The following is a 25856-nucleotide window of genomic DNA, read 5'->3' on the forward strand; positions in this document are numbered from 1 at the left end:
TCAAATTGAAGCCCAGGGGCAGTTGATGGGTGTTGCCTTGTAGGCAAACCTGACCCAACGAGCCTGATCCCATGAGACAGAACCATGGAGAAAAACTCAGTATTTCAAACTGAAGTCTTATTTGTCCCATCTTTTGTTTTTCATTTTCTTTTTAATGGTGGTTCTTACTTTTTTTTCCCCCCTGCTTTGAGTCATTCTCATGGCCACTCTCGGCAAACAATGATTGGGATGTTGCCGCTTTCTCTCTCAACATTCTGGGGTCTCCAAGGGATGTGCCCTGATCCAATGAGCCCGTGGTTCTCTGCTGACATCACTCCAGAGCTGAGTCTTCACTGCAGCCCTGCAGGCCCTCAGGACCTGCCTGTGCATCTCAGCTGGGCACTCGGGCACTGGGCACTCTGGCATTGGGCACTGGGCACTTGGGCATCAACCACCGGGGCACTCGGGTACTTGGGCACTGGGCATCATGCATTCAGGCCCCATACATTGGGCACTTGGGCATCAGACACTCGGGCACCGGGCACTCGAGCACTGGGCACGCAGCAGTGGCAGCTGGGCTGATTTTCCTGGATCACTGGACTCAAAATCCATCCTGTGTCTGAAAGGGCTCTGTGGTGCAAAGACTGGGGAGCAGGTGATCTCACTGAGAAGTCAAGTCGCGATCGGTAATTCAGCAGAGCGCTGGGTCAGCAAGTTCGCGGTGTAACTCTGTAGCGGAAGCAGCTTGGTTCGCACTGTGTTCACGGCGGCATCGTCAGGCCTGTGCTGTCCCAGGCTTCTGCTGCAGCGACACACCAAATGGTCGGGAGGGACAGAGACCAGGCCAGAATATAGCCAGAATATATTTCTGAAGGAAGAGTTTTTATGAATATATTATTCATTAATATAGTTATTCATAAGAATATATTTAAAAGGATGCTGAATATTCAAGTCTATTAACAAATATATTTTTCATGAATATATTTATAAGGAGAATACATTTTTAAGAAGAACTTACAAGAAAAAATATTCATGAAGAATGTATTCTTGAATATTAAGAATATATTCATTGGAACACTTCATATTCCAGAATATATTTTTCAGCTCTGAGAATTGCAGAGACAAATGGAATATTCTTTAAAATGATGTGAAACAAAGTGTAATGCAGTGGAAACTCAGTATTTCAAAAAGAATGAGCAACTGTGGCCAGTTGGTCATTTGTTGGGTGGTTAAGAAACGTGTTTGGATCAGGCACCAGAGTCAGGATTCGAGCCTGGACCTCAATCCAAAGCCCAAGTACTTCCCCCACACTTCCCTGCCTCCAACCCTCACTCAACAGAACGAGATTCCACAAAGAAAATCCCACCAAGAAATGCCACGGATGTTCAAGTCGGCCCTCAGTAAGGGTAAGAGGCCACAACTCAGAGCCCGGGGTTAACAGGACTCAGTCTTCTGTGCGGTCACCCTTGCAATCTGTTTAGAACTTGAGTTATCCAAGGTCAGGATCGGATTGTAGACCAGGAGAAAAGAGGTGTTCAGAGCTGATTAAGGGGAGATTTTTCTTGGGAGGACTATGGGTTGTTGGAAGTAGAGAAATTTATTTTTTTGAAAAAGTATCAGAAATTAAAGGCATTCAAAGACTATGGTCTCAGAAGTCCTAAGCTCCCTGAGTACCCTTGCTGATGACCTCCTTTCCAGCCCCATGATGTGTACTTACGATGTGTTGTACAAATGGTCATTTAGGGGAACTCTTTCTAATAACCCTGAAGTTTGCATTTCTTGCAGTCCTACTGGCAATGTTTTGCTTTGTTCCTGACTCATGCTTATTCCAGGTGGGAGTCAGGAGAGAGGTGAGTAAGAGGCTGAGTGTGGTATCCGGGGGCAGCTGAGGCCTTCCAACCATCTGGGGCATTTCTGGATGCTGCCTGACTCCTGAGGGTTGGGGGGATCCTCCTGGGAGAAAGATTTCAGCTTGTAAGTTTTCCAGCCTGTCTGGAAAGCTTGGGCTGGGGGGAGGGAATGGGTGGGAGTCAAGGCTGGGTGTGGTAGGGCTGGGTCCAGGGTGATCAAGGGTCCCCTGAGATCATCCCAGGCCCGCCTGACTGTGCTTCCGGGCCCCCTAACCAATAACCACCCTGAGAAGAGCGGGTCTCTTGGGGTGCTCAGGGCTGATGATGCAAACTGAAGTTTATGTGTGGGGCTTCCTGGAAGAATGCTCGAGGACCGGGAGGCTGTCTTGCTCTGAGCGTTATGTTGGCTACATTCACATCCGCACATCCACAAAATCTAATGCAAACAATATCCCTCGGGGTCGGTATTTTCTTTTTGACAGACCAGTGATGCGGATGTAGAAGCTAGGGAGCTGGGATTCGAAGCTGAGTTTGGTGGGCTTGCTGCACTCACAGGTGCGACGGCTCTCTTACCGCGCGCTGATGAAGGGCCAGGCATGACTTCTAGGGCGGGAGGAAGTGACGGGCAAGCCTGCCACCCTGTCTGTCCCCACAGACCGACTAGACTTGGGGGGGGGAGCACGTGGTAAGGATGGTGAGTGAGGAGCCATAGGAGGGGGAGGTGGGCTGCAGTGGGGTCTTCCCAGGCAGGGGTGAGGGGCAGAGGGGCAGAGAACACCTCAGGCTGAGGAATCAGCATATGCCCAGGTGAGAGGCCCACTAGGAGGGTGAGTCTGGAGGAAGAAAGCAGCTCGGTGTAGGAGCACGAGCGAAGCGCTGTGACGGAGGAGGAAGGGGGGCGAGGTGTGAAAGCCGGCAGTGTGCGGGGCCAGCAGGGACCCCTCCGGAGCTGACCCGCACCTCGTCGGTCTCCACCTTCAGCGAGGTCGTGCTCGTAGAGAATCCGTAACACAGAAATGGACAGAGTCGGACGTTTCGTGAGCGGGGTGGCTACTTTGATGACGGTACGGTTACTCGGGGGAGGATACGAGGATGGGACCATCTTAGTTGCCTTTCCAGTATGACAAGGTGAAGGTTTTGGGTGACAAGCTGGGTGTCCAGCAGGTGGACACCTGGATTGAGCTCTACCTGATCACGCTGTCTTCTAGGAACACAACAGTTCAACCCTAATTCGTCTTGGTGTTATCTATTCTGTTCTGTTGAAACGACAAGTATTAAATATACGAAACACGCATCTCAGGTCTCCCATGGAGCCTATACAATGAGCAATCGTGAGGTTCTTGTTAATTTAAAAATCTCCGTTTTGATTTCTCAAGTTATTTTTTTCAAGTGGGCTCCACATCCAGCATGGAGCCTAACACGGGGCTGGAACTCACGACCCAAAGATCAAGACCTGAGCTGAGATCAAGAGTCGGGTGCTTAACCAACTGAGCCACCCAGATGCGCCTAATTTCTGAAATTATTAACAGGGATCCGCTTCCCTGAGGAAAGATATCCCAAAGACTCAAAGAAGGCTGACTGCTGGCTGATGCACGCGGTGCTTTCTTCTTCCGTGGCGGAGAAAAGAGTCTTCAGGTTGTGGTGTGGGAACAGGTTATTACAACATATTCATTAAGGCATGGAGGTGGGCGTTTTATTTGATCTGTTTATTATCATTTAAAATATATTAAAATTTTAACACAGCAGAAGCAGAAATTTAATTGTGCATGGCAGTCTAAAAACAAAACAAAACAATAACAACCAGAAAACAAACAGCAAACAAAACTCCACAGAAAACAAAAATTTACATGAACCAATAATATATTAAAATTCCATTTAGGTGAGGATCTAAAAAAAAAACGTAATATGCACACACCTCTTAGAGAAGAATTGTTTTTCTTCACTGACTTACAGTTTGAGAATCTCTCCAAGCTGAATCCACTTTCTTCAACCATAAGATTCTTAGTGGAGCAAAGGGGGGAGGTCTGTTTCTTTTCTCCCTCCACACCACCCCCCCACCCCGAAACAAGGGATAACCACTTCCCTGGGGGTCTGTGTAGCTCTGACTATGGGTATAAAAGAGGTGACTGTCTTTCAGAATTGTGGGACTGGCGCTTCTTGTCAGATACACTTATACAGAACAAATAAGGTCTGACAAGGAATCAGAATCGTTGGAACAAATCACAGCCACCAAGCTCCCTGCTTTAGAGACCTTCCCTTTGAATGGTGCGTCCTGCAAAGATATAACACGGCTCCCTCTCGCACCGGCTCAGAGGGAGCGCAGCGCCAGTTCCTTCTCCAGAGGCCGCCTCTGAGTGGAAGCCGGGTGGGTGGCTGTCCCTCGAGCCCACCCGCATGCGTGGCAGGACGGGGTCCCCCGCGCTCCGGCACACAGCGGCTGGGCGCTGCCGGCAGGGGGTCCTCGGGAGGGTCTGGCCAGCTTCCGCTACATGCCCAGGCGGACTGCTCCCCGGGTGCTCCAGGAGCCGCCGGCAGCACACACAAGAAACGCTTCATGGAACAAAGGAGAATTAATGAATCATGAAAACATGTGCTTATTATTATTTTTTTAAAGATTCACACTTTCCTGAGTAAAGTACACAAAAATCCCACGTGAAGTCTTTTTAAAGCACCAGGCCTCTATCTCTTAGACTGACTGCACCCAGATGGCCAAGCTGAGCCAAGCTCAGATGTTCTGGTGAAAACATTCACAACGCATTTATGAATGCTGCTTTTCTAATATTTTACCGCTGGAGAGTTTTATGCTTGAAAACTGGTTAATGGGGAAGGAGAAAAACTGAAGGTGTATGTGGGCCTCTTTGGTCTGCTGCGACACTTCAGAGCTGGCAGGGCCCCGCCGAAGATAAAGATGTTCCCAAACCACACACGGGCCTCTGCGTCCTCAGCACCGCATCAGTCAGCGATACCCTCTACACATCGAAACCAGAGCCGCTTTCGAAGGTCCAAATTAAATATGGATATGACCGTGGGGACATTCAAATCAAATTAATGTGGGCCAGTTTTATTGCTCAGAGAACAAGGTCCTGGTGCCGCGGCCGTTCCGGTGCTGTGTTTATCCTCTGGCTTCTTGGCCTGAGAGAGAATCTTCTTCAGTGAGGTCCCGGGAATTCCGGAACATGAGGATGGAGTTATAAATCTTCAGGGCTGGACCCAGCTTGATCTTCATCACCTTGACGATGTCTGTCTGTGTCAGAAGCAGGAAGGCTTTGCCGTCGATCTGCTATGAGTAAATAAACACACGCTGTTTACCCTCTGGGTACTTTTGGGGGCCGAGCTGTGTGACACCGAAAGGTGTTGGCCTCCCTGCAGAGTTCTCGAACGGCAGGGGAGCACGGCACGCTCTCCCACCCCGTCCCGACCGCTGCCCAACTCCATACTGTCACCCAGGGCTTTGTTAAATATGAACTCAATATACAGGCAAAATTTCTATTGTTACGTTTAAAAAATCTTGGCCCAGATTTGTATTATGAACCTTAAAAAAAATCTACTTGCATCCACCAAGTAAATCTCCAGGAATTTTTCGCAAGAGAACAAAGTGCAATGCGTCCACTCTAGTGTTATTTGTAATAGTGAAATGCTAAAAACAGTCCAGCATTTCAAAACTAGCAGAAGTAAATAAATTATGGTATTGTCTAAGCTGGGGTATGAGGCGGTCGCCGAAATTCACATCTTGATGAAACAATTATTTGGCAAAATTTTCATGAATTGTTAAGCAACAAAACATGACATGATGATATTGAAAGATCTCAGTTTTATTCCATAAAATTAAAGGTGCATGGCCACATGTATACATACACATAATGAAAATATTTGAAGTCTTTATACCAAATGTTAAGTGAAGTCAGATTTGGCTGGTGGGGTAGTGGTTTGATTTTTATTTTCTCCTTTTAACTGACCTGCATTAAAATTTTTTAAATAATAAATGCCGTTATAAGCAGAAATACATATAAAATAAATGTTCTTTTTATTAACTTTTAAAAATATTTATTTTAGAGAGAGCATGCGAGCGGGGGGAGGGACGGAGGAAGAGGGAGGACAGACTCCCCACTAAGTGCAGAGCCCCATGTGGGGCTGGCTCTCAGGACCCTCAGATCATGACCTGAGCAGAAATCAAGAATCCGTTGCTTAACCGACCGAGCCACCCAGGCGCCCCTTTTTAAACATAGTGGTCTGACATGTAATAGCTTTGCTGAGACTCACAGGATGGTGAGTGACCACCACCCAGGCCTTTCCCACAACTTCTAGAAGCCCTAGTCTGCTCTCAGAGTTTGAGTCCCAGGGACTGTATGTCCGATACCCACACCACCTATTTAAACAGACTGCCTCAGAAAGATTGCTGGTTCTAGAACCAAGAAGACAGAATGAAAGGGTTTTCTACGGCAACCCCCTTCTCTGACTCTAGCACTGTGGTTCTAACCTTTTTGAATTAATGATGCAAACCCTTCGTGACAATAACTTACTGAGGAAGTAAGGCTCCCCCACGGACCCAAGTTTTAAATTAAAGTGGGAAGTTAAAGTTTTAAAGTTTTAAGAAAGTCGTAAAAAGCTTCCTGTGCATTTATGATAGTGTCTATTGAAGAATCGTCCATTTAGAGACAGACTACACCGTGCAGAACTTTCTTAGGTGCCGAAACACACTAACCCTGGCTTTAAAGTCCCCTCGAGGAAGTGTGTGTTTTACAGAGGGACGAGGCAGGGGGACCGCTGGTCGTAAGAGCCAACCTGGGGCAACCTGACCTGCAAAGACACCGGCAGACAAAGTGGGCACTGCTTGACGCAGAGAGCGGCCCGCACGTGCGAGGCCAGGCCCACCACGCCCAAGCCGTGCTGGGCTCAGGCGAGAGCAGGTGAACGTCATGTTTCCATAGGCAGCTACCCAGAATGCTACCCGACTGACCCTGTGCTGAGATCCCTGGAGATGCCGGACTTGCTGGGCTCTGAGGGGCCCAGGACCCCAAACTCCAAGAGTACTTTCCCTGAACCATAGCCTCTAGAGAGGGAGAGTGTGTGCTACATGCTGGAGTCTCTAGGAGTGTAGTTTTCTTAGAGACTTCTAGAGCAACGGTGATGGCTCTGGAATCACAGGGATAGGGGCTGCAATCTGACTGCCCTTTTCCTGCTACACCTTAGCTTCTTCATTGGTCGTTGGAGGCCCCGAGCACAGTAATTACAAAGTGCTCAGCACAGGGCCCAGCACGTGGCAAGCCCCTGATTCATCACCAGCACCATACCTTCACTATTATTCTACAGCTGGTCCAGTCTCTTCTGCAGCCCCTAGAGCTATGGCTAGTTCCAGGACAAATACTGAGCAGTCTCGAACATTCTCAACCAACAGGGAGTAGGAAGCAAAACCCCACAGAAGGCTTTTCGGCCTCTCTGCATTCCTCTTGAAGCAGGTACAGAGCGGGGGTACACAGGATGGTTCCGCTGTCACCCTGGAGCAGAAAATCCCCTCCCTCCCTGGGAGCAGACTCCTAGCAGGACCGCTTCCTGCCCCCAGTGAAGCCTGAAGTCATCACGGCAGAGCCTGCATGGTGCCCATAAGAATTAATCGACATGCTCATCTATTCTTCTACCCAACAGTCTATTTCTCGAGCGGGCCCCGTGGGCCGAGCCCCACAGCTTGTGCCCGTGACAGAGCACGGCTACGTGGAAGCGGGACAAAGCCGGAGGCCGACCCCGCTGTGCCGAGTGCACTGCTGGGCTCTGTCCCGCCTCCACCCCTCTCTCCTGCCCACCCAACTGTGCCTGGTTCCACTTAAGGAAATGAAAACAAAGCGCTTCAGGGGCCAGAAGTACAGAAACACATACAGTTTGTGCATTTCTTACCTCTTTCTTGAAGCACTTGGCATGCTCTTCGCAGCCCAGAAGAGACCGTACAAATTCAGCCACCTACAGAGCAAGATGGAAAGCCTGATTTACAACACGCACCTGAAATAAGTTCTGGGGCTGTGGTAATCCAACGTTCGAGAAAATTTACTTCAAATCCCTCAAACATGGGGGACTGAAATAGTAACTATCAAGGCACATTAGCACATGCCAGCTCAGAAATTAGACAGTCGCCCGTCTCCCTTCTGGCCTCTTATTGCCAGGCTGACCTACACTGGGTTACCGTTAGGATGACAACGACAACCTCCACGTGTGCAGTGGTCATTCTGGAATCTTCCGTCATCTGATCCTCCCGTCCACCCTGGGGAGTCACAGAAGGCAGGAGGGAGTGGCCCGTGTGTAATGGTCTCCACAGTGACCGCTGGAGAGAAGGACTGTCCACCTGGCCCCTTCAGCAGTCTCACAGGGACTCCAGGGACATGTGCCAACCGAATTCCCTCAGCGGTGACAGTGAGTTTGAAGCCCAAGGAGGTTTAATGACTTACTGAAGGTCACGCATGGCTGGGAAGTGTCAGGGATGGTTTTGGAACGCAGGTTTTCAGACTCCAAACCCAGACTTCTGGACAATCACGCTCTTCAACTTCATTTCCCACTGTTCCCCCCACCCCCACCCCAGCCACACACGCACCAAGTTCCTTTTAATTACAGAGACCAGACTACGACCTGGCTAGATGCGCAGGAAGCTACGGAGTGTTCCCAACCGATGCTTTTAGGGAGCTGAGTGAACAAACATCATAAAGTGCGGACTCTCAACGACCAAAATGACAAGTGGATTCTGGCCACGTCTGGCAAGGCCGGGCACGGTCGCAGCACAGGGTGAAAGGCACGCCAGGAGGCAGCAGTAACAAAACCTGGGAGACGATATTTGTAAGAGCAACTGTCTTGGCTTTTAATTTCTGGCTCTCTGTGTCTTGTGCCAACCAAATTAGGTGCACTTGAACCTTCTCTCTCCCCGCTGATGGAAAAGGCCCACAGGAAGGCAGGGAGCTCAGGGCCTCGTATCCACATGTTCCACAATCCAAGAGCCCTGGAAGTCCCGGGCTCCCTGCAGGGAGAGGACAGTGGACACCGACCCTCCCCACACGTTGCAGAAGAGAGCACTGCAGCACTGGCTGGTCTCCAGCAGCCGGGGACCCACACCTACAAGGCAAACCCAGGTCCTGACACCTGTACGCACACCCTTGACTCACAGCTGTATTTGATATGAAGATTTCAGAACATCTTCTTAGGGGCAATCAGCATGCTGGTGTCTGCTTTACCTGTGATGCTGCAGTATATTTTATTATGAGTCATTTACAGTCGTCCTTCCAAAGTGCAGGATGATGAGAATTAAAACAAAAAATCTTCCCACAGCCGTCATCATGCTGCCACACAACGGCATCCTCGGGCCCTAGGAGCACCTGGGAGGCGTTAGCGTTCTGGCTGCTTCGCCAGAGCGCCTGGTGCTCCACGCAGCCGGGAAGCCGAGTCTGTTGGTTGAGTTGACATGATCTGCTCTTCTTAGGTGGCTGAAAAGCATGGAGCTGAGGAAAGCACGGGAACGCTACTGGTCAAACTGCAGAGATGCGTAACTGGGGCGAGTGACGACTGGGGCTCACAGAGGGTTGCTAGGGCTTGGGACACTGGGAGGGGGGTGCAGTCCGCTTGTTCCCTAGGCTGCTCTCTGGCCAGGTATGCCCGGCTCCAGCTACACGTGAGGCCCCCGCCGGGCGCTGGGAGGCAGGACCTGTGAGCAGGTGAAGCGGGAACTTCACTGCACTTACTGTTTGATCAGAGGAGGGAGGATAAACGGAAAATGGCGATTAAGGATGGCTTACTCATCACACTGATATGTGCTCACATGTGCTAACTTCTAGAAGAGAAGTGGAAAGGCTATGATAATCTTCTAGCAGGGACAGATGGCGTCTCAGACGGGAACCCAGGAAAGGCATCTCAAGGGAGGTGGAGGCTAAGACGGGCACTGCTCGGGGGCAGTGTTTCCAACGGGAGCGATCCCGGGGGGATGACTGGAGACCTTCTCAGCACAGAGCGTAAGGGGCATGGCCACGAGTGGCATGCACTGCACACATGTCATCAGCAGTGAGGAGTCCCGTGAGGCTAGAACTGCAGAGCAGAAGGGGAGTCTCGGGAAAAGGCAGGGGTGAGGGGGTGGCGGTGTGGTTTCCCAATATGGACAGAAAGAGCCCTGGAGAGGCGGGTCTCTCTCTGGGCCACACCTTGGAATCCCCTGGACAGCTTTACCCAGGAATGATGGCGAGACTCAGGCCACAGAGACTCCAAAGTCGTCAAGCTGGGTCCGTTCCAAGTGTTGGGCACTCATGTTTAGATTCCCCGGTGATTCTCACGTGCAGGTAGGACTGAGGACCCCGGCGCAAGAGAAAACTCGAGAGATGATCTAGCAGCGTGGCGGGGGGGGGGGCTGGGCAAGACGTCACTGGGAGACACCCACGGCTGTCCCGGCGGGGGCTCTGAGGGCCTGGACACTGCACGGGGCAAAGCACGGAGCTGGAGGCAGAAGGTTCTGCACGTCAGATCCTGAGATCTGCCCACGGGCTGGGTGTGGGACAAAAGGAATCAAAGCGGAGCCCAGGAAAACCGCTGGAGGCCAGGTGTGTCCCCACCTGTGCTACTGACTGAGCATCCTTGGCCGCGGGGCCGCCCCAAGTGTTGCAGGCTGTTTAGCAGCGACACTGGCCTCCGTCTGCCACGTGCCACTCGCACCCCCACCCCCACCCCCACGTTGTGACAACCAAAAATGTGTCCAGATGTTGCCCACATCTTCCTCGTTCAAAGCTACGGCTCTAAAGGCAGGTTTTCCTGAGATGGCCCTTTCACAGGAAAAGAGGCCGAATGCCACAGCAGGAAAACTGAAAATAAAAAAGCAGGACTAGGAATTAAGAGAAGACATGCATTTTGTCATAGCTCAATCACTAGCTCCTGCGGGAAAGCCAAGCCGGAGATGAGGAGCCCGAGCTCCCCACAGACAAAGAGAAGTGTTTTGAGAGAGGGTCTTCTTCAAATACGTGTCCCAGGAACTTCCATTCACAGCAAAATTGTTGTGTGCTGCTTTGATGGTCAGCATAGGTTAAAATGTCCTTTCCTGGGCAAACAGAAAAGAATCACATTCCCCTCCTGGTAGCCAGGAAGCCACTGTCCGTGTCGGAGGTAGGCAGGATTTCCGAACAGGAATAAGGAACCGGCCAGGCCAGGGAGGAAGTGGAGCACCGCGGCTGGGCCCCCCGCGGTCCCGTCTCCCTCAGACGCTGCGGCCCCCTCGTCTCCGTGGCTGGACCACGGGTCCAAAATCCTCTGCCTCTTTGGAAAGAGATTCTGAGTCCATTCAATCCTTCCTTTTCCAAAGTCAAAAACAAGTTCCATGAAATCTACTGAGGCCGACTCTTCCGGCCAGAATTTAGAAATATCCAAAGGCCTTGATCATTATTCGGTGTCATTATTCAGTCCTGTTAGTATTTATTCCCTCTGAGAATAGATTATATTGTGAGGTTTACTAGAAAGCCCATTTTGCTACAAATTTTAAATGGGAAGTGGCGAGCTCGAGCAAACCACAGAGTACTCTCAGGAAGCTTCCCTCTCATTCTCCCCTTCTAAATCTGTGTGCCTCCCCAAGGCCGCGGTAAACGTGACCTGTTCAGACGGGCGTGAACCCCGGGAACAGGAAGCTGCCCTCCGTCTGCCGGCACCCAGACGGCGGTGTGGACGCGTCTGCTTGTCTGAGGTACGGGCCGGGGGGCGGCCGACCTCCGCCTTGGCCTCCGGCAGCACGTCTGGAGTGGGGGCCGCCTTGCGCTTGGTTCCCCAAGTCTCAGGAGCGGGGTGTCCCCCCGCTCAAGCCCCAGCGTGGTCCTGGAAGGACACGGAGTAGGTCAATTCCGGGATGACAGCACTTCGGAAAGACTAAGAAAGACGGCCGTGTGCCAGCTCTCGGAGGAGCCGTTACTCCCCGCAGCTTGCTTCCCCTGCGTCTCCGGCACCGTCCCGGCGCAGCAGGCCTGCCGCTCCCCTCCACGCTTCCGAACGCCCGTGTTCTGGATCGCGCCGAGCCCGCGGGAACGCCCGTGTTCTGGATCGCGCCGAGCCCGCGGGAGCGCCCGTGTTCTGGATCGCGCCGAGCCCGCGGGAGCGCCCGTGTTCTGGATCGCGCCGAGCCCGCGGGAGCGCCCGTGTTCTGGATCGCGCCGAGCCCGCGGGAGCGCCCGTGTTCTGGATCGCGCCGAGCCCGCGGCCGTGCGCCTGACCGCACTGGCTCCAGGGCCGCCGGGGACCGCGTTCCCAGCCCGGCTCTCATTTCTCAGCGGTGGGATTTGTGACTTGCCCTTTTTTAAGGGCCTGCTTGTACAAGGCTGCTATGCTTGGTTAGCAGCCTCCTGAATTTTTCAAAACACGCCCTCCTGGGTAACGATTGCTTTTAAAGCGACCGCCGTCTTCTAAAGTTAACGGGCATCTAGGGAGCACTTGGGTGAGGCGAGGGCGATTTACACGTGCTGCTTCAAAAAGCATTCTTGACCGTAAGGAGTACAAGTGCCCATACGTGCCCCGAGCACACATGAGCCACACCTGTGGCTCCGAGGCACACACGGCACGTCACCTCCTGCCCTCACGTGCCCTCGCACACCTGGCAGGAGGGTACTGGATAAAATCCCCCTCCCCGTTTATTCACTCACACATTATCAGACACCTACTCTGGGCGACGTACTTTACTATAATGACGTAAGGAGATAGAAAAATATTTTAGTTTCTACTCTTAAGGGCTTATACTTCCACAGAACATTTTCACCACCCAGAGTACGAAATACACTTCACACTAACCATAATTTGAGTGTTTGCACATACCCACACAATTCTAACAAAGGTTTCACAAAATAATAACCCTTACTACAGTTATGGTCTTTCATCTTCTCTTTTACTCTAGAACCACGAAACTGACTTCACAGCCTACCTGTGCTTTGAAAGACACCGCTCTAACCGAACCAGGCACAGCGATAAAGGAGTGAGAAGCCAGCTCACGCTCTGGGCAGTGCTACAATGGCCCTGGGCGGGCTTCTCTTCGCAGGTAATGTAATGCAGAGCGGAGGTCTCCCTCCCAGGCCAGGGAAGCAGACAAAAGCGAGCGTTCTTGCTCTTCATCTTCTGCCACAGACAGACCCCTGCCTCAAGTCTCCCTGAATGGCACTTAACACAAGGACACACAAGTCCATTTTCAATGTATCCTGTCTTGGGCTCCTGTGGTTCCTCTCCAACACTTTGCGTGATGAGAACAAAACACTAAAGAACAGCAACCCCCTTGGTCTCGTCTTGCCCTGAACTGCCTTTTCAAATCCTTACTGCCCTATTATTTTGAATGTGGCATCTAAAATAGTCACAAACTCTACTGTTGGTACTCACTGGAATGCCCCCTAAGCAAACCCCCATCTGAGGGCTGCCTTATTTTCAAAGATACAAATAGAGTCACCACAAAGCCCACACTCTCACCCCACCCAAGATTCTTCTTGAGCGCCTATTTTGTTCCAGGAAATGTGCTACAAGAGTGTGGGAATGCAGAAAGAAATTGAGGACATGGTCCTTGTCCTCAAGGGAATCTAGTTAGAGAGATTGCAAGATTATGAGATATTAAACATGAGGGAATAAGCCAAACTCTCTCTGGAATGCGTGCTTGAGGGAAGTCATGGTTATGGAAGCATCATGACAGGAGCACTCTATGAAGACAGCCTCAGGGATGATGTTCTTATTTTTAATCTAGAAAATTCTAAGGCCTCTTTCAGCAATAAAGGTCTGGGGTTCTATGTGTAGAGCCTACAGAGAACTCAGGGTCTGTGACCTTGGCCTCTTAATAGTCCTCGATGGCACCGTCAGTCTCCCCTGCAGTGAGTCCCTCCCTGTCCCAGTGAGACTCGCAGCTTGACCACTACTGCCTTTCATCACCCTCCAAGCCCTCGCTTTCCTGCAGTGCCAGACTTGGGACTCATCACATCAGAGGCCCCCCTAAACTTCCCACTCACTACTTAACGTTCCTAAAACAGAGGTTCTGTTCTCTTTGGACGATGGTCCTCTTGAGACATTAATAAAAGCTCTGGCCCTCCTCTTAAGGACCAAGAATACACATATTGTCCACATTTTTTCCAAATCCCCCGAAGCCTAGTTCTGCAGCCCCAGCCAGGAGCCCTGAGCTACATCTGGCGTGTGCCCTGCTGAACGGAACACTCGCCACCTGCCTCCCCTTGACAATTCTCTGTTGTGGACTCTCTCTCCAACTGTGGTCCCCTCTGACCTCCATCCTCCGCAGCTCTCCTTGGACAACCGTGTCCTCGGTGAGGGCTCACCCAGCGCCCCCACCCGTTAGTGACATCCCATGGGTATTTCCACCCCCGGAATAGGTGTTGTACCTGCACTGCTGTCATCCGCAGGGACCTCCCCCTCAAGATGTCCCATAGGAAATTCACCATCTTCTCCCCCTGCCCCCAAACCACGTTCTTTCACCCAAAGTTTCATTTCGTTTGGTGGCACTACTTGCCCATTCTTTCACATGAACTCTCTAGCTCGCAAATCGTCATCCTGGGTCCTACACTGTGTGATGCTGAGATGACACGTGGAGTCACGCTTGGCTCATTTCGCCTCTTCCTCTTCAGTATCTGATCTGTTCCGCTGTGCTGTGTTCTTGCTTTTGACCTTACAATGCCTGCCGACTTTGACTTTGGTGGTTCTTCTTCCGGCAGCGCCCAGTGCAGACCTGGATGATTCCCCGCCGGGAGTGTGGGGCTGCTCCCTGCTCCGTCCCTCTGCTCCGCCTCTTCTCACGCGTACCCCTTCTGCAGATGGGGGCCGTTCTCATGCCCCCGAAGCACCTTCTCCACAGGTGACTTCCTGCCTGAGCGCCTCACGTGGCTCCTGCTGCCGACGGACATGCCCGCCCCCGTCCGGCCTCACACCCTGCGCTCCTTCCCCAGCCCGGGGCACTTCTGTTTGTGCCCCACATCCGCGGGGTGCTCGGAGGGTAAGACGTCCGCTCGGGACCTGGCTCTGCCTGTGGGGCTCTGAAAAGTGATGTAGTCTCTAGATGCCTCAACTTCCCTAACTGTAAAATGGGCAAAATAGAAGAGTACTTGCCTTACCCCCAGTGTATTAATAGTGTTCACTCTCATTATCGTCTTAGTAAAGGATGCGCGGCCATCCATGTATACGTCAGACTCACTTCCAGGCAACTTTCCCTTTTTCCCTGTGACTGGAATGGCTGCCCTTCTTTTCTCTGCTTGGATGTGTTCCACTTTTGTTTCAAAACCCAGCAGCTCACGATGCCCTTGTCATGCAACATTCATTCAACAAACATTGCCCGGTTCTCCACTAAGTGCTGGGTGTAGTGAAAAGTTCTCCAGATAACGTGCCAAGCATGTGAAATAAGGTCTCTAGTCATCTGGTGAGGGGGCAGACAAGTGAGTGTAGGTCAGTGACAGAAAACTCTCTGAGGAGATGGGAGCACGGAGAGGCTCCTGTGGGAGGGGAGCACTGTGCTGATGGCTGAAGTGGTCACAGGCAGAGCGGGAAGGGCTGTCTGAGGTTGGGGTAGCAACTGTGCCAGTGTAAGAACCTCATGCAGGGACTGTAGCCCAAGGTGGGGGGACCACGGGGGGCATGGTGGGAGGTAGGGCTGGAAAGGCAGGGAGGACTGCCCATGCACGTCCTAGGGCACGCCCAGGACTTTGTTTGGGGAGCCAAAGATTATGTTAAGGTGCAGAGTCACACCCAGAGCTCTGAACAAGAGACACCCACTTGAGGACTCAGCTGCTCTGTGCACATAGGGCTGGGGCCAGAGGCAGATGACTGCCCTCTCCAAGACATCTTTCTTTCTTTCTTTCTTTCTTTCTTTCTTTCTTTCTTTCTTTCTTTCTTTCTTTCTTTCTTTCTTTATAATAATTTTTATTTTGTTATATTAATCACCATACAGTACATCCCCAGTTTTTGATGCAAAGTTCCATGATTCATTATTTGCATATAACACCCAGTGCACCATGCAGTATGTGCCCTCCTTACTACCCATCACCAGCCTATCCCAATCCCCTACCCCCCTCCCCTCTGAAGCCCTCAGTTTGTTTCCCAGAGTCCATAGTCTCTCATGGTTCATTCCCCCTTCTGTTTACCCCCCCTTCATTCTTCCCTTCCTTCTCCTACCGGTCTTCCTATTTCTTATGTTCCATAAATGAGTGAAACCATATGATAATTGTCTTTCTCTGCTTGACTTATTTCACTTAGCATAATCTCCTCCAGTCCCGTCCATGTTGCTGCAAATGTTGGGTAATCGTTCTTTCTGATGGCTGAGTAATATTCCATTGTATATATGGACCACAACTTCTTAATCCAGTCATCTGTTGAAGGGCATCTCGGCTCCTTCCATGATTTAGCTATTGTGGACAATGCTGCTACGAACATTGGGGTGCATATGGCCCTTCTCTTCACTACGTCTCTATCTTTGGGGTAAATGCCCAGTAGTGCAATGGCTGGATCATAGGGTAGCTCAATTTTTAACTTTTTAAGGAACCTCCACACTGTTTTCCAGAGTGGCTGTACCAACTTGCATTCCCACCAACAATGTAGGAGGGATCCCCTTTCTCCACACCCTCTCCAGCGATTGTTGTTTCTTGCCTTGTCAATTTTTGCCATTCTAACTGGCGTAAGGTGGTATCTTAGTGTGGTTTTGATTTGAATTTACCTGATGGCTAATGATGTTGAACATTTTTTCATGTGTCTGTTAGCCATTTGTATGTCATCATTGGAAAAGTGTCTGTTCATATCTTCTGCCCATTTTATGATTTATTTGTTTCTTGCATATTGAGTTTGAGAAGTTCTTTGTAGATCTTGGATACCAGTCTTTTATCTGTAGCGTCATTTGCAAATATATTCTCCCATTCCATGGGCTGCCTCTTAGTTTTTTTGACTGTTTCCTTGGCTGTGCAGAAGCTTTTTATCTTGATGAAGTCCCACAAGTTCATTTTATCTTTTGTTTCTCTTGCCTTTGGAGATGTGTCATGAAAAAGGTTGCTTTGGCCGATGTCGTAGAGGTTGCTGCCTATGTTCTCCTCTAGGATTCTGATGGATTCCTGTCTCACATCGAGGTCTTTCATCCATTTGGAGTTTATCTTTGTGTATGGTGTGAGAGAGTGGTCAAGTTTCATTCTTTTGCATGTAACTGTCCAATTTTCCGAGCACCATTTATTGAAGAGACTGTCTTTTTTCCACCGGATGTTTTTTCCTGCTTTGTCAAAGATTAGTTGCCCAAAGAGCCGAGGGTCCATTTCTGGGCTCTCTATTCTGTTCCATTGGTCTATGTGTCTGTTTTTGTGCCAGTACCATGCTGTCTTTGTGATCACAGCTTTATAGTATAGCTCGAAATCCGGCATTGTGATGCCCCCAGCTTTGTTTTTCCTTTTCAACAATTCCTTGGTGATTCGGGGCCTTTTCTGGTTACACACAAATTTAAGGGCTGTTTGTTCCAGTTCTTTGAAAAATGTCATTGGTATTTTGATTGGGATGGCGTTGAAAGTGTAGATTGCTCTGGGTAGCATAGACATTTTAACTATGTTTATTCTTCCGATCCATGAGCATGGAATATTTTTCCATCTTTTTGTGTCTTCCTCAATTCCAAGACATCTTTCTAAGCACGATGGGGACAATGCAAGGGAAGAGAAGCCACTGTGAGTCTAACTTAAAAGTTAGTAGAACCTTGAGTGAATGGCTTGAAAGTCAGGAATGAATGACTTGCCACTGAGATCCCCATTACGCAGTGCTGTTGCAAGGCCAAAGCCATACATGATTGGATTACAGACACAACAGGTCTTAGGTTCAGTGGGCTTGGTCAGGAAGCCACTGCATGCTTTGTTAACTGGTCCAAATTCATCAGTGAGGGGCAGGGGGCAGACCTTGCATACTTTGTAAGGAATGGGATCCTATTTAGCCACCATTGGCATATTCAGCCAGCACTCCGTTACCAGGATGCTGGGGGCACTTGGAAAGAGTGGAAGGAGAGGTGGAGCAGCAGATTGTGCTGAGGGAAAGGCGTCAGCCCCTGCTGCTCCGGGCAGGGAGTGCTGGGCAGGTCAATCCACCAGGAAGGTTCTGGGAGGTGCTGGCAAGGAGGTGGACAGGGCAGGCTTGCCCTGAACCTCCAGCCTCTGCATGGCCTTTGTCACCCGCTCCTCGTCTAAGGCTAGAAAAGGAAGGCTTGAACCAACGTTAAGTCAAGCTGATTACAGGAAGTGCTCAATGAACATTTGCAACTAATTTAAGTTCAACCCCACCGTTAACTTGACCTCAGAGTGACCCAGGGTTTTCCTTCATTTAAAAAAATTAATTCAGGCCTGACTAGTGGAAATAATACCTTTATTAAAAGAAACATCAAAGAGTGTATTCCTTAAAAGAAAACTGCTTTACATAAGAAGCATTTCCACAGCATTACAGCGAGCAGCGGGACTTACCTGATCCTTATTAAAAACCAGCATTGTAAGCATGGTTATATTAAAGTTGGATCCGTTTTCCCATGAGTACAGCATCTTACGCAGTGTTGTGAGCTAATTCACTTTGAAACCAAACCCAAGGCTAACTCATCATCTGTGGCTTCAAGTGGACAAATGGCAGCACCCAGCTGCTCTGTCATGAGAACCAGTGGATCTTCTGGGGCCTTGCAGGTGCCAGGCAGAGGGAGCCCCTCAGCACAGAACAGAATGCCCTGGGGGTGGGTGCTCCCCAGACAAGATGCTGCTTAGGACAGGGGCTGCCGGGGTGCGAGTCTAAGATGCTTATACACGTGTGCTTCCCCAAAGTAAGTCTGTGATGTGGGACCGGAGGCCTGGGCCCCTCTATAGAAACTGGCCCTGGGCCGATGGTGACGGACAGCAGAGGTGGCTCCAGGGTACCGCTGGGAAGTGGGAGCCAAAACCACCTGGGCTGTCCTAATTTCCTCAAACTCAGGCCCGCCTTCTCCCTTAAGTGTGGATCTGAAATTTGATGCAGTGAATCCCACGCCTAAGAGGAATTCTCAGCAGCAGGGCCCATCCCTCCAGGGCCCCAGGACAGCCCCGCTCACCTCATCCACAGTCCATCGGGCCACCTCACCGGCCTGGATGTTGGCCACACCCGGAAGGAGCTTGCAGTGCTGTTCCCTGCCGAGGGGAAGGTCCCGGAAGGGGTGGGCGGACACGGAGGACATGAAGACGGACTGGTGCAACGCCTGCTGTGTCTGCTCAGCCGAGTATTCTGAAAGAGGCAGGGCGAGTGAGACACACGTGTGGGGCAAGCTAGAGAGCACACCTAGGGCAGCCCCTCCTCCCAGGGGACCAGGTGGGACAGAAGCATACTCAGTGGGGACCCTGGTTTCTGGCCTTTTGGCATCATTGCCAGGTCTCCCCAAGCACAGGCCACACCACTGTTCTGTTTCAAAGCAACGGTCCCGAGGAACAGATGTTATATAAGGCCCAGATGACTCCAGCTATTTGCAAAACAAATTGTTTGATGACAACCAGGAGCTAGCTTGTCACTGCCACTGGCTTCACCCTCCCCAAATCAGAGGTCAGAGGAAGCACAGAACCTTGCAGAACGTGGCAGTTAAGTGGATTGGCCCACCGACCCATTTGGCACATATGTGCCCACAAAGAACGACCTCTTCCTGGAAGCTGCTTCGTGTCTCCGAAGACACAATGAGCCCAGGCCCACATCTGGCTTCACAGGTCCACTGGGGGATACTGAACGTGGAACGCAGCACAGGGTCCCCGTGGGAATGTGGGTGGCATCTGCTGTGCTAGCTCCCAGAGAGACACGATGACCTCTCGGGACTTGTGGGAAGCAACCTCAGCTGAGATGTGACTGTCCCGACACAGGCACTCCTAAATGGGCACGCTCTTTCCGGAGCAAGAGCTCTGAATGAGCTCCGGTTCTAAGACACGGAGGGCGGTGGCTGCTCGCTGGCTCAAGACTGGCTGCTATCACTGACGGGTAAGACCCCCTCCTGCCTCTTACTTCTCCCCAGGCTTACGGAACTGGTTTTCCACCTTTAAGAGTGACTCGACTCTTATGTTATATTCCAACACTGAGATGGAGCCAGAGATCTCAATTCGCTAATTATTTTGCTTTGAATGTATTAATGGATAAGGAACAAAAACCTTACAGAGATTTTGGAGAAAATTCAACTCATGCCTTTGTACTGTCATTTTTTAAGAGGCTTTCAACACACATGAGCAAAATAAAGCGTTGATATTTTAAAATACTTTGGAAAGAAAGACCACAGAAAATTGTTTTCAGCCTTCTAGAAGGCTACCTTTCCCAATGCAAATGACAAGTTAAGGAAGCGGTAGCCACCTAATTTAAAGTCTATTATGATGGTTTGTGTTTTACTAACAGAGTCTGAAAAGCTATTATGCAAATATTTCCACCTCAAATTAATTACAGTGTTTAGTAGGTGAGGCTGACCCGCGCTTCGTGTGGTCGCATAGTCACACACACGCTTGTAATCATAGGTTCCACACAAGGAAGAAGCCTGTCCGTCACCACCCGGACTGTTCCACACAAGCATCGACATATTTACCGATGCTTGCTGTCTGCACAGATCAAGAGGCAGCAAAATTGCGGCCTTCTCCCAAATTCTTATGCTCCAGTTGCAAGAAGCAGCAAATTCATCTCTAAATGCCGATGGTCCAACACTGACCTTTTTAGTATGTAAATAGGTTATCTCCCTCCGTGTAGTGCAGCCAACAGTAGGTACGGCTGCCGGTCCGGAAGCGAAACTTCACACCTCCTTGGAAAAGCCAGTATGTTTACAAATGCGAATGTTCTTTAATGAAGGTGTCAGGTTGGACAAGGACCATAAACAAAACAAGCCCTGAAAACCCAAGGCAGAAGCGTCCCCAAGCAGGTCTGCGGTCAAGGCCACAGAGTCACCCAGGGCTCTCCTAGGCAACAGGGGGTTAACGCTATGTGCTCAGAGGGATTAAGACCTGAGCCAAAGCCAGGCTTTATTCTGAAAAAGAATCCCTGCATCCATCAGTTGGTTGTTTTTGCCGAAATAGCTTGGGCTAAAAAAAAAAAAATCTGTATCTGAAACCCATGCCCTGGGTAAATCAATCATGCATCGTTTCCAAAATGTACAGGACTCTAAAAGGACACAATTAACGAGTCCTATGTTTTGGAGGTATAAAGATGTGAAGTGATGGTGAATAGATTTCTCTGATTCCCAGATAAAGGCCGAAGGCATTAAAAATATAAAAGAACCACTGTGCTCCCCAGCAAGAACATTTTCCACACTGTAATTCTGGAAGCAAATTGCCTTGGATGCCGAGGGATCCACCTGGAAATACGTCTCAGGTGTACTTGCAGTACCGACCAGCACTGGGGTTCCTCGGTATCCCGCTTCTCATGGTTCAGGCCCCTGGAAAATGGGACCCTTGGGTCCATTCAATTAGCAAGGTGGCCTTCAGGTAGGCAGCTCGAGGGGTATGTGGCGTACTTGAACTCAGGTGGCTGTATACTGCCCCTGGTTTTTGAATTCAGTTAACTGTGCTCCTATTAAATCGAACTATTTGTTTGAAGGGAGGTGAAAGCCAGATTTCTCGAAGGGTGAATAGAACTTAATGGAGAATAGGTTCTATATGACAAAGTAAGTCCTCCCAAGGCAGGTGGGAAAGGCCTGCCACGAACTTGCTGGGTCACCAGTCCCCTACCTGGCTTTTAGTATTCTCCTGGGTATAAGAGCTCTTGTCTGTTTACCTATGACCTCATGTTTTGGGGAATGCTTGCCAGAACTAGTAACATGCTCAGCACGAATAATATTTACTATTATCAACTTTATAAAATGAGATGAGAAACCTGAAAGGTGAGTTTTCTGGCTCAAAAAGATGTGAGATTAGCGAGGGAGTCCGTGAGCAGAGAGTCAGCCAACTCGAAGATGCTACTAGAGTTCAGAAAATGTACCACCCAGAGCTGGTGGGAGGGGGAACAAGAACGTGCATAAAGGCATAGTGTGGTCCCCAGGATATCCTAACCATTCATTAAAGGGTAAGTGCTACTCTAAATTTGACTATAAGTTCCTTGGGTCACGACTGATGATCTATGGAGGGATGATGCATTCTTCAAAATTAACACCATTTCCAGCAGTAATAGAAGAGAGCAAATGCATTTTGAAGAGTGTTTCATGGTGGTTGTCCTGCCTTCTTTGTACATTTACCGGGTCCAATTTCTTCCAAAGCTGATGATTTTGGGGTGAGATCCTCATGTCTAGCTGTGAGAATGCTAGGATGTGCTTGCCTCAGAGGACTGTCACATGGGGGAAAAGTGGGGTCCACATCAGCTTGCCTAGTTGTGAATCCTGGTACCCACACAGTTGCTGAGTGACTTTACTCCCATGTATCAAGGTGTTTTAAATGGGGTAATAATAATACTTATATCTCACTGAGTTGTCAGGATTAGAACAGCTCCTGGTACATAATAAGTGTTCAATATATGTTAGGTATTACATTACTGTTGTAAGTGTTAAGAGAGAGACAAGCTCAAAATGGAGTCATTTGTGCTCAGCCCCACATCAGCAAACCAAGACTTAATACCTAATCTAATCACAGTTTCAACCTCTCTCGGGAATGTAATCTCAACCAGTCAGTCTGGAATTTCCTGGTGAGCATTTGTGAGGTAATCTGCCTGACAGATCCCTGCCATCCCCCAAAGGTGACCTTATCCAAAACAATCCACTCTTTTCTTGTCCCTTCCCCCCCTCTGCCTACAAAAATCTCCTTTACAGCTCCTCGGAGCTCCTTTCTATCTTCTAGATGGGATGTTGCTCAATTCACGAATCACTGAAGAAAGCCAAGAAGATCTTTAAAATTTAAAGCTGAATTTTGTTTTTAAACACAAGATATAAAGATATTTTAACTTCTAATAGAATGTTTGGACATAGAAAATTTCTGAAGCCAGCGTGGCTGGATATGCGTAAAACCCATGAAAGCTAAAATTCAGACTGAAACTCAAGATCTTTGGACCATGTTCCGCTTTCACACCCAAGTGGTCCTGGAATGACAGTGTCGTGGTCACCAAAGTCATTCAGAGAATCCTAGTGGGAGGAAAGGAACGTGGGCTCCGTGGCCACTGCCGACGCCGGCTAGGGCATCCATTGCCCAGGCACACTGGTGCCAATGTGAGGCAATGGAGTAACACTGCTAAAATGCATTCAGCCTGCCAGCTTTGAAATTATGTGGCTCTTGACAGACTTTTAAAATGTGGGGTGATTTGCATCATTTTAAATTCTGTGCATAAAATTAGACTTTTGAAAATATCCACTTAAAAATCTGCATACATTTTTATGAAATGTGAACACACTGATTTTAACTTTTTACCAAGCCCTGACAGCTCATGTCATATTAGATACTCCCTAAATGGTTGCTGAAAAATAAAAAAGCATAAGCCTGTGATGAAGGTGTATACTGTCTTCAGAAACAATTATCAAATGAAAAGGATCGGATCATTCGGTCTTGGGGCTCTTTGAGTAAACAGAGGCTTCTGGATTAGAAAAAGATGTCCACCATGAACACGGGACAGAAGGGGTCTTCCTAACTGGGTAACGTAGGTACTTCATCCCCGAGGCCCAGTGTCCAGCCCCAGTGTCCACCTAACACAGCTGAGGGATATGGGATGCTTCCCAATTACACCGCCTCACTGCAGCAATGATTCCTACCCAGCCTCCCCAAAAGTCAGCCAAGAAAATTCAGTCTGCAAAAGCAGCCCTCCTACTAGAGGCTTTAATATTTTAATTAATCAAGATGCCTTTTGCATCACAAAATGAAATGCGCGTGTAATCCCGGCTTTGCCTCTAACACCAAGTGTGAGTGACAATAATGAAAGCTATCCCTACACTTAAGATGTCTTTCCCTTTCCAGAAAACATTGAGCATGTAATGCTCACCTCAGTGGTTTGCCGTTTCTAGAACAGTTTGGTTGTAACAAGTTTTCGGCTACTATTTTTCTCTCACTGGGTGTTTCTTTGGGGTTTTACGAATTTACAAAATACATTATGATGTGTTTACTGATTTCAGCCAAGGCACTTTGAGATTTGGAGCGCTCGCCAGTTCCCAGGGCCAGCACGTTCAGCTGTGTGTCCAGCTCGAGGGTAGGGGAGGCCCTAAATGGAGGACCAGGAGACTTGGCCATGGATCTGCATCCATTCAGCAGCACTCAGAGAGGAGGAAATCAATAGTTACATCTGCAAAAACAGTAAGTCGCTGCCTTTCTTGCAGAGGCAATAAGCTGCTGGAATCCAGTGGACTCTCTGATGAGCCAGGAGTCTCAGCGGCAAGTGTCATCTGCTCTTGAAGGGGAAAACCCTACCGGGCACACAAGCCCTCTTCTCAAGTCCGCGGGGACAGCCAGATCGGCCTGGCTGTGGAGGCTGGGTGACTCAGGCCTGCCTCCCTGGTGTCATGACCAGACTGTTGCAGGACATGCTACGAGCATGGTCTGCTTCCCCATTCCACAGACTTCAACGAAGTCTAAAGGATTTCGAGATGGAAGGATTTTAATTCATCTGAAAATAACATGAAAGTAGGTCCCTGATTTCTTCTCTGCCCATCTCGTTCTCCCAACTTCTGCTCCACTCCCACAAAGGGAAAAAATCCTTTATGGAAATGTTCTTTAAAAATATGGCTGTTTCTTCACAAAGGCGCACACAACAAAACTGAAGCAAATGAGTCATAAATGGTAACCAGAGGCTGCATGGCTGGGACTTGGGTTATTTTTAATCCCACTAACTACAGAGACCCATTTCACAAGCAACCTTCTCTCAATGAAAGGGGTAGAAATTCTACTGTGTTCTCTGCTCTACAGAGGAGGAAGTAAAAAAAATAAAACGGCAACGGGTCCCCATAGGCAATTATGTTTTCTTCTCGCCTACTGTATGCCGTGGCAATCACTGACGGACTTTCCTGAATCTACCCAGCACTCCCTGAGCAGTCGCTCTGCCCGCGGCACGGTGCTCCAGGAGCGGCTTCTGCTGCGGAAGCACGGAAACGCTCAGAATGGGCTTTGCACTTGGCAACACTGTTTCTTCCCACAAGCCCCTCGTTTCAGGTCCTTGTTCTTAACAGGCGTGGGGCGGTCATTTCTATGCTGCCTCATCTTCTCCTGATTTGACCAGGCTGAACTCACTCCGTCCTTCCTCATATCTATTTCTTTACCCCCGGTTCCTCAGAACAAAAAGCAACACAGAACAAGAGCAGCCAGAACAGCATCAGCGAGACAACCACACAATGCCGGTGCAGGAACACACCTGACAGGCGTTCACTTTCCCAGGGCACTCGGCCCACTGCTGCTTCGCACCCGTAACTTCCCCTCCTGCGAAACCAGCGGGGTGATTTGTCCGCCACACCACGTTCGTTTCTTCGTAACCTGATTATTTAGAGCCCATTCATTTGTCTCTGCAGAGTGCTCTATGATCACGGTGATTCGTCTTCCCTCATCACAAACCTGTTTCTTCCCCATCGCTTTTACGTGAATGTGGGAGATGAAGCACAGACATGTCAGAGACAGCCATGGACTTCCCAGGGGCCTGATGGATAGAATCAGAAGTTGAATGAAGAAGGCTGCCGTCCTAGATCTGTGTACTGTCCACAAAGCAGCCACTGGCCACACGTGGCCCTGGATGATGTGTGATGTGGACAACCTGAGATGCGCTGTGATTGTACGATGTGTCTTAGATTTTGATGATTTTTACAAAAAAAAAAAAAATAGAATGTAAAATATGCCCTTGCGTTTTTAAGTCTTGATTTATATGTTGAAATGATGTTTTGCATATATTGGGATGCCATTCAAAGGAACTTTTGTTTCTTTTGTTATTTTAAATGTGGCTACTAGAAAACTTCTACGCTGCCAGTGTTGTATTTCTACTGGCCTATGCTGTCTGGAAGAGTGCTGAGGGGTGCAGGGAGGGCCTGGGGCTGCCTGGGGCTAACATGACTCCTGGTGTGCACGTGATGATGCAATGACGCTGCAGCTGTAGGCAGCCTGCACCCCCCAGCCACCGCCACCCTGAGAGTGCAGGAGGACA

The 25856-nt window shown here is 49.6% G+C and overlaps 1 protein-coding gene across 5 annotated transcripts in view; it reads right to left on the reverse strand.

Annotated features, from left to right (window-relative positions):
- Window positions 1-3520: 3520 nt before the first annotated feature.
- The window catches only part of L3MBTL4 (L3MBTL histone methyl-lysine binding protein 4), a 416634-nt gene continuing 394298 nt past the window's right edge, over window positions 3521-25856 (reverse strand). For all 5 annotated transcript variants that reach the window (XM_026496009.4, XM_026496008.3, XM_026496010.4 and 2 more), the window contains 3 exons: window positions 18868-19037; window positions 7719-7781; window positions 3521-5109 (listed from right to left, as the gene is read on the reverse strand). In XM_026496009.4, coding sequence (XP_026351794.2) covers window positions 4942-5109; window positions 7719-7781; window positions 18868-19037 — 401 coding nt within the window. In that variant the 3' untranslated portion in view covers window positions 3521-4941. The remainder of the gene's footprint in view (window positions 5110-7718; window positions 7782-18867; window positions 19038-25856) is intronic.

This window comes from Ursus arctos, unplaced genomic scaffold, assembly GCF_023065955.2.
Source record: "Ursus arctos isolate Adak ecotype North America unplaced genomic scaffold, UrsArc2.0 scaffold_17, whole genome shotgun sequence".
NCBI lineage: Eukaryota > Metazoa > Chordata > Mammalia > Carnivora > Ursidae > Ursus > Ursus arctos.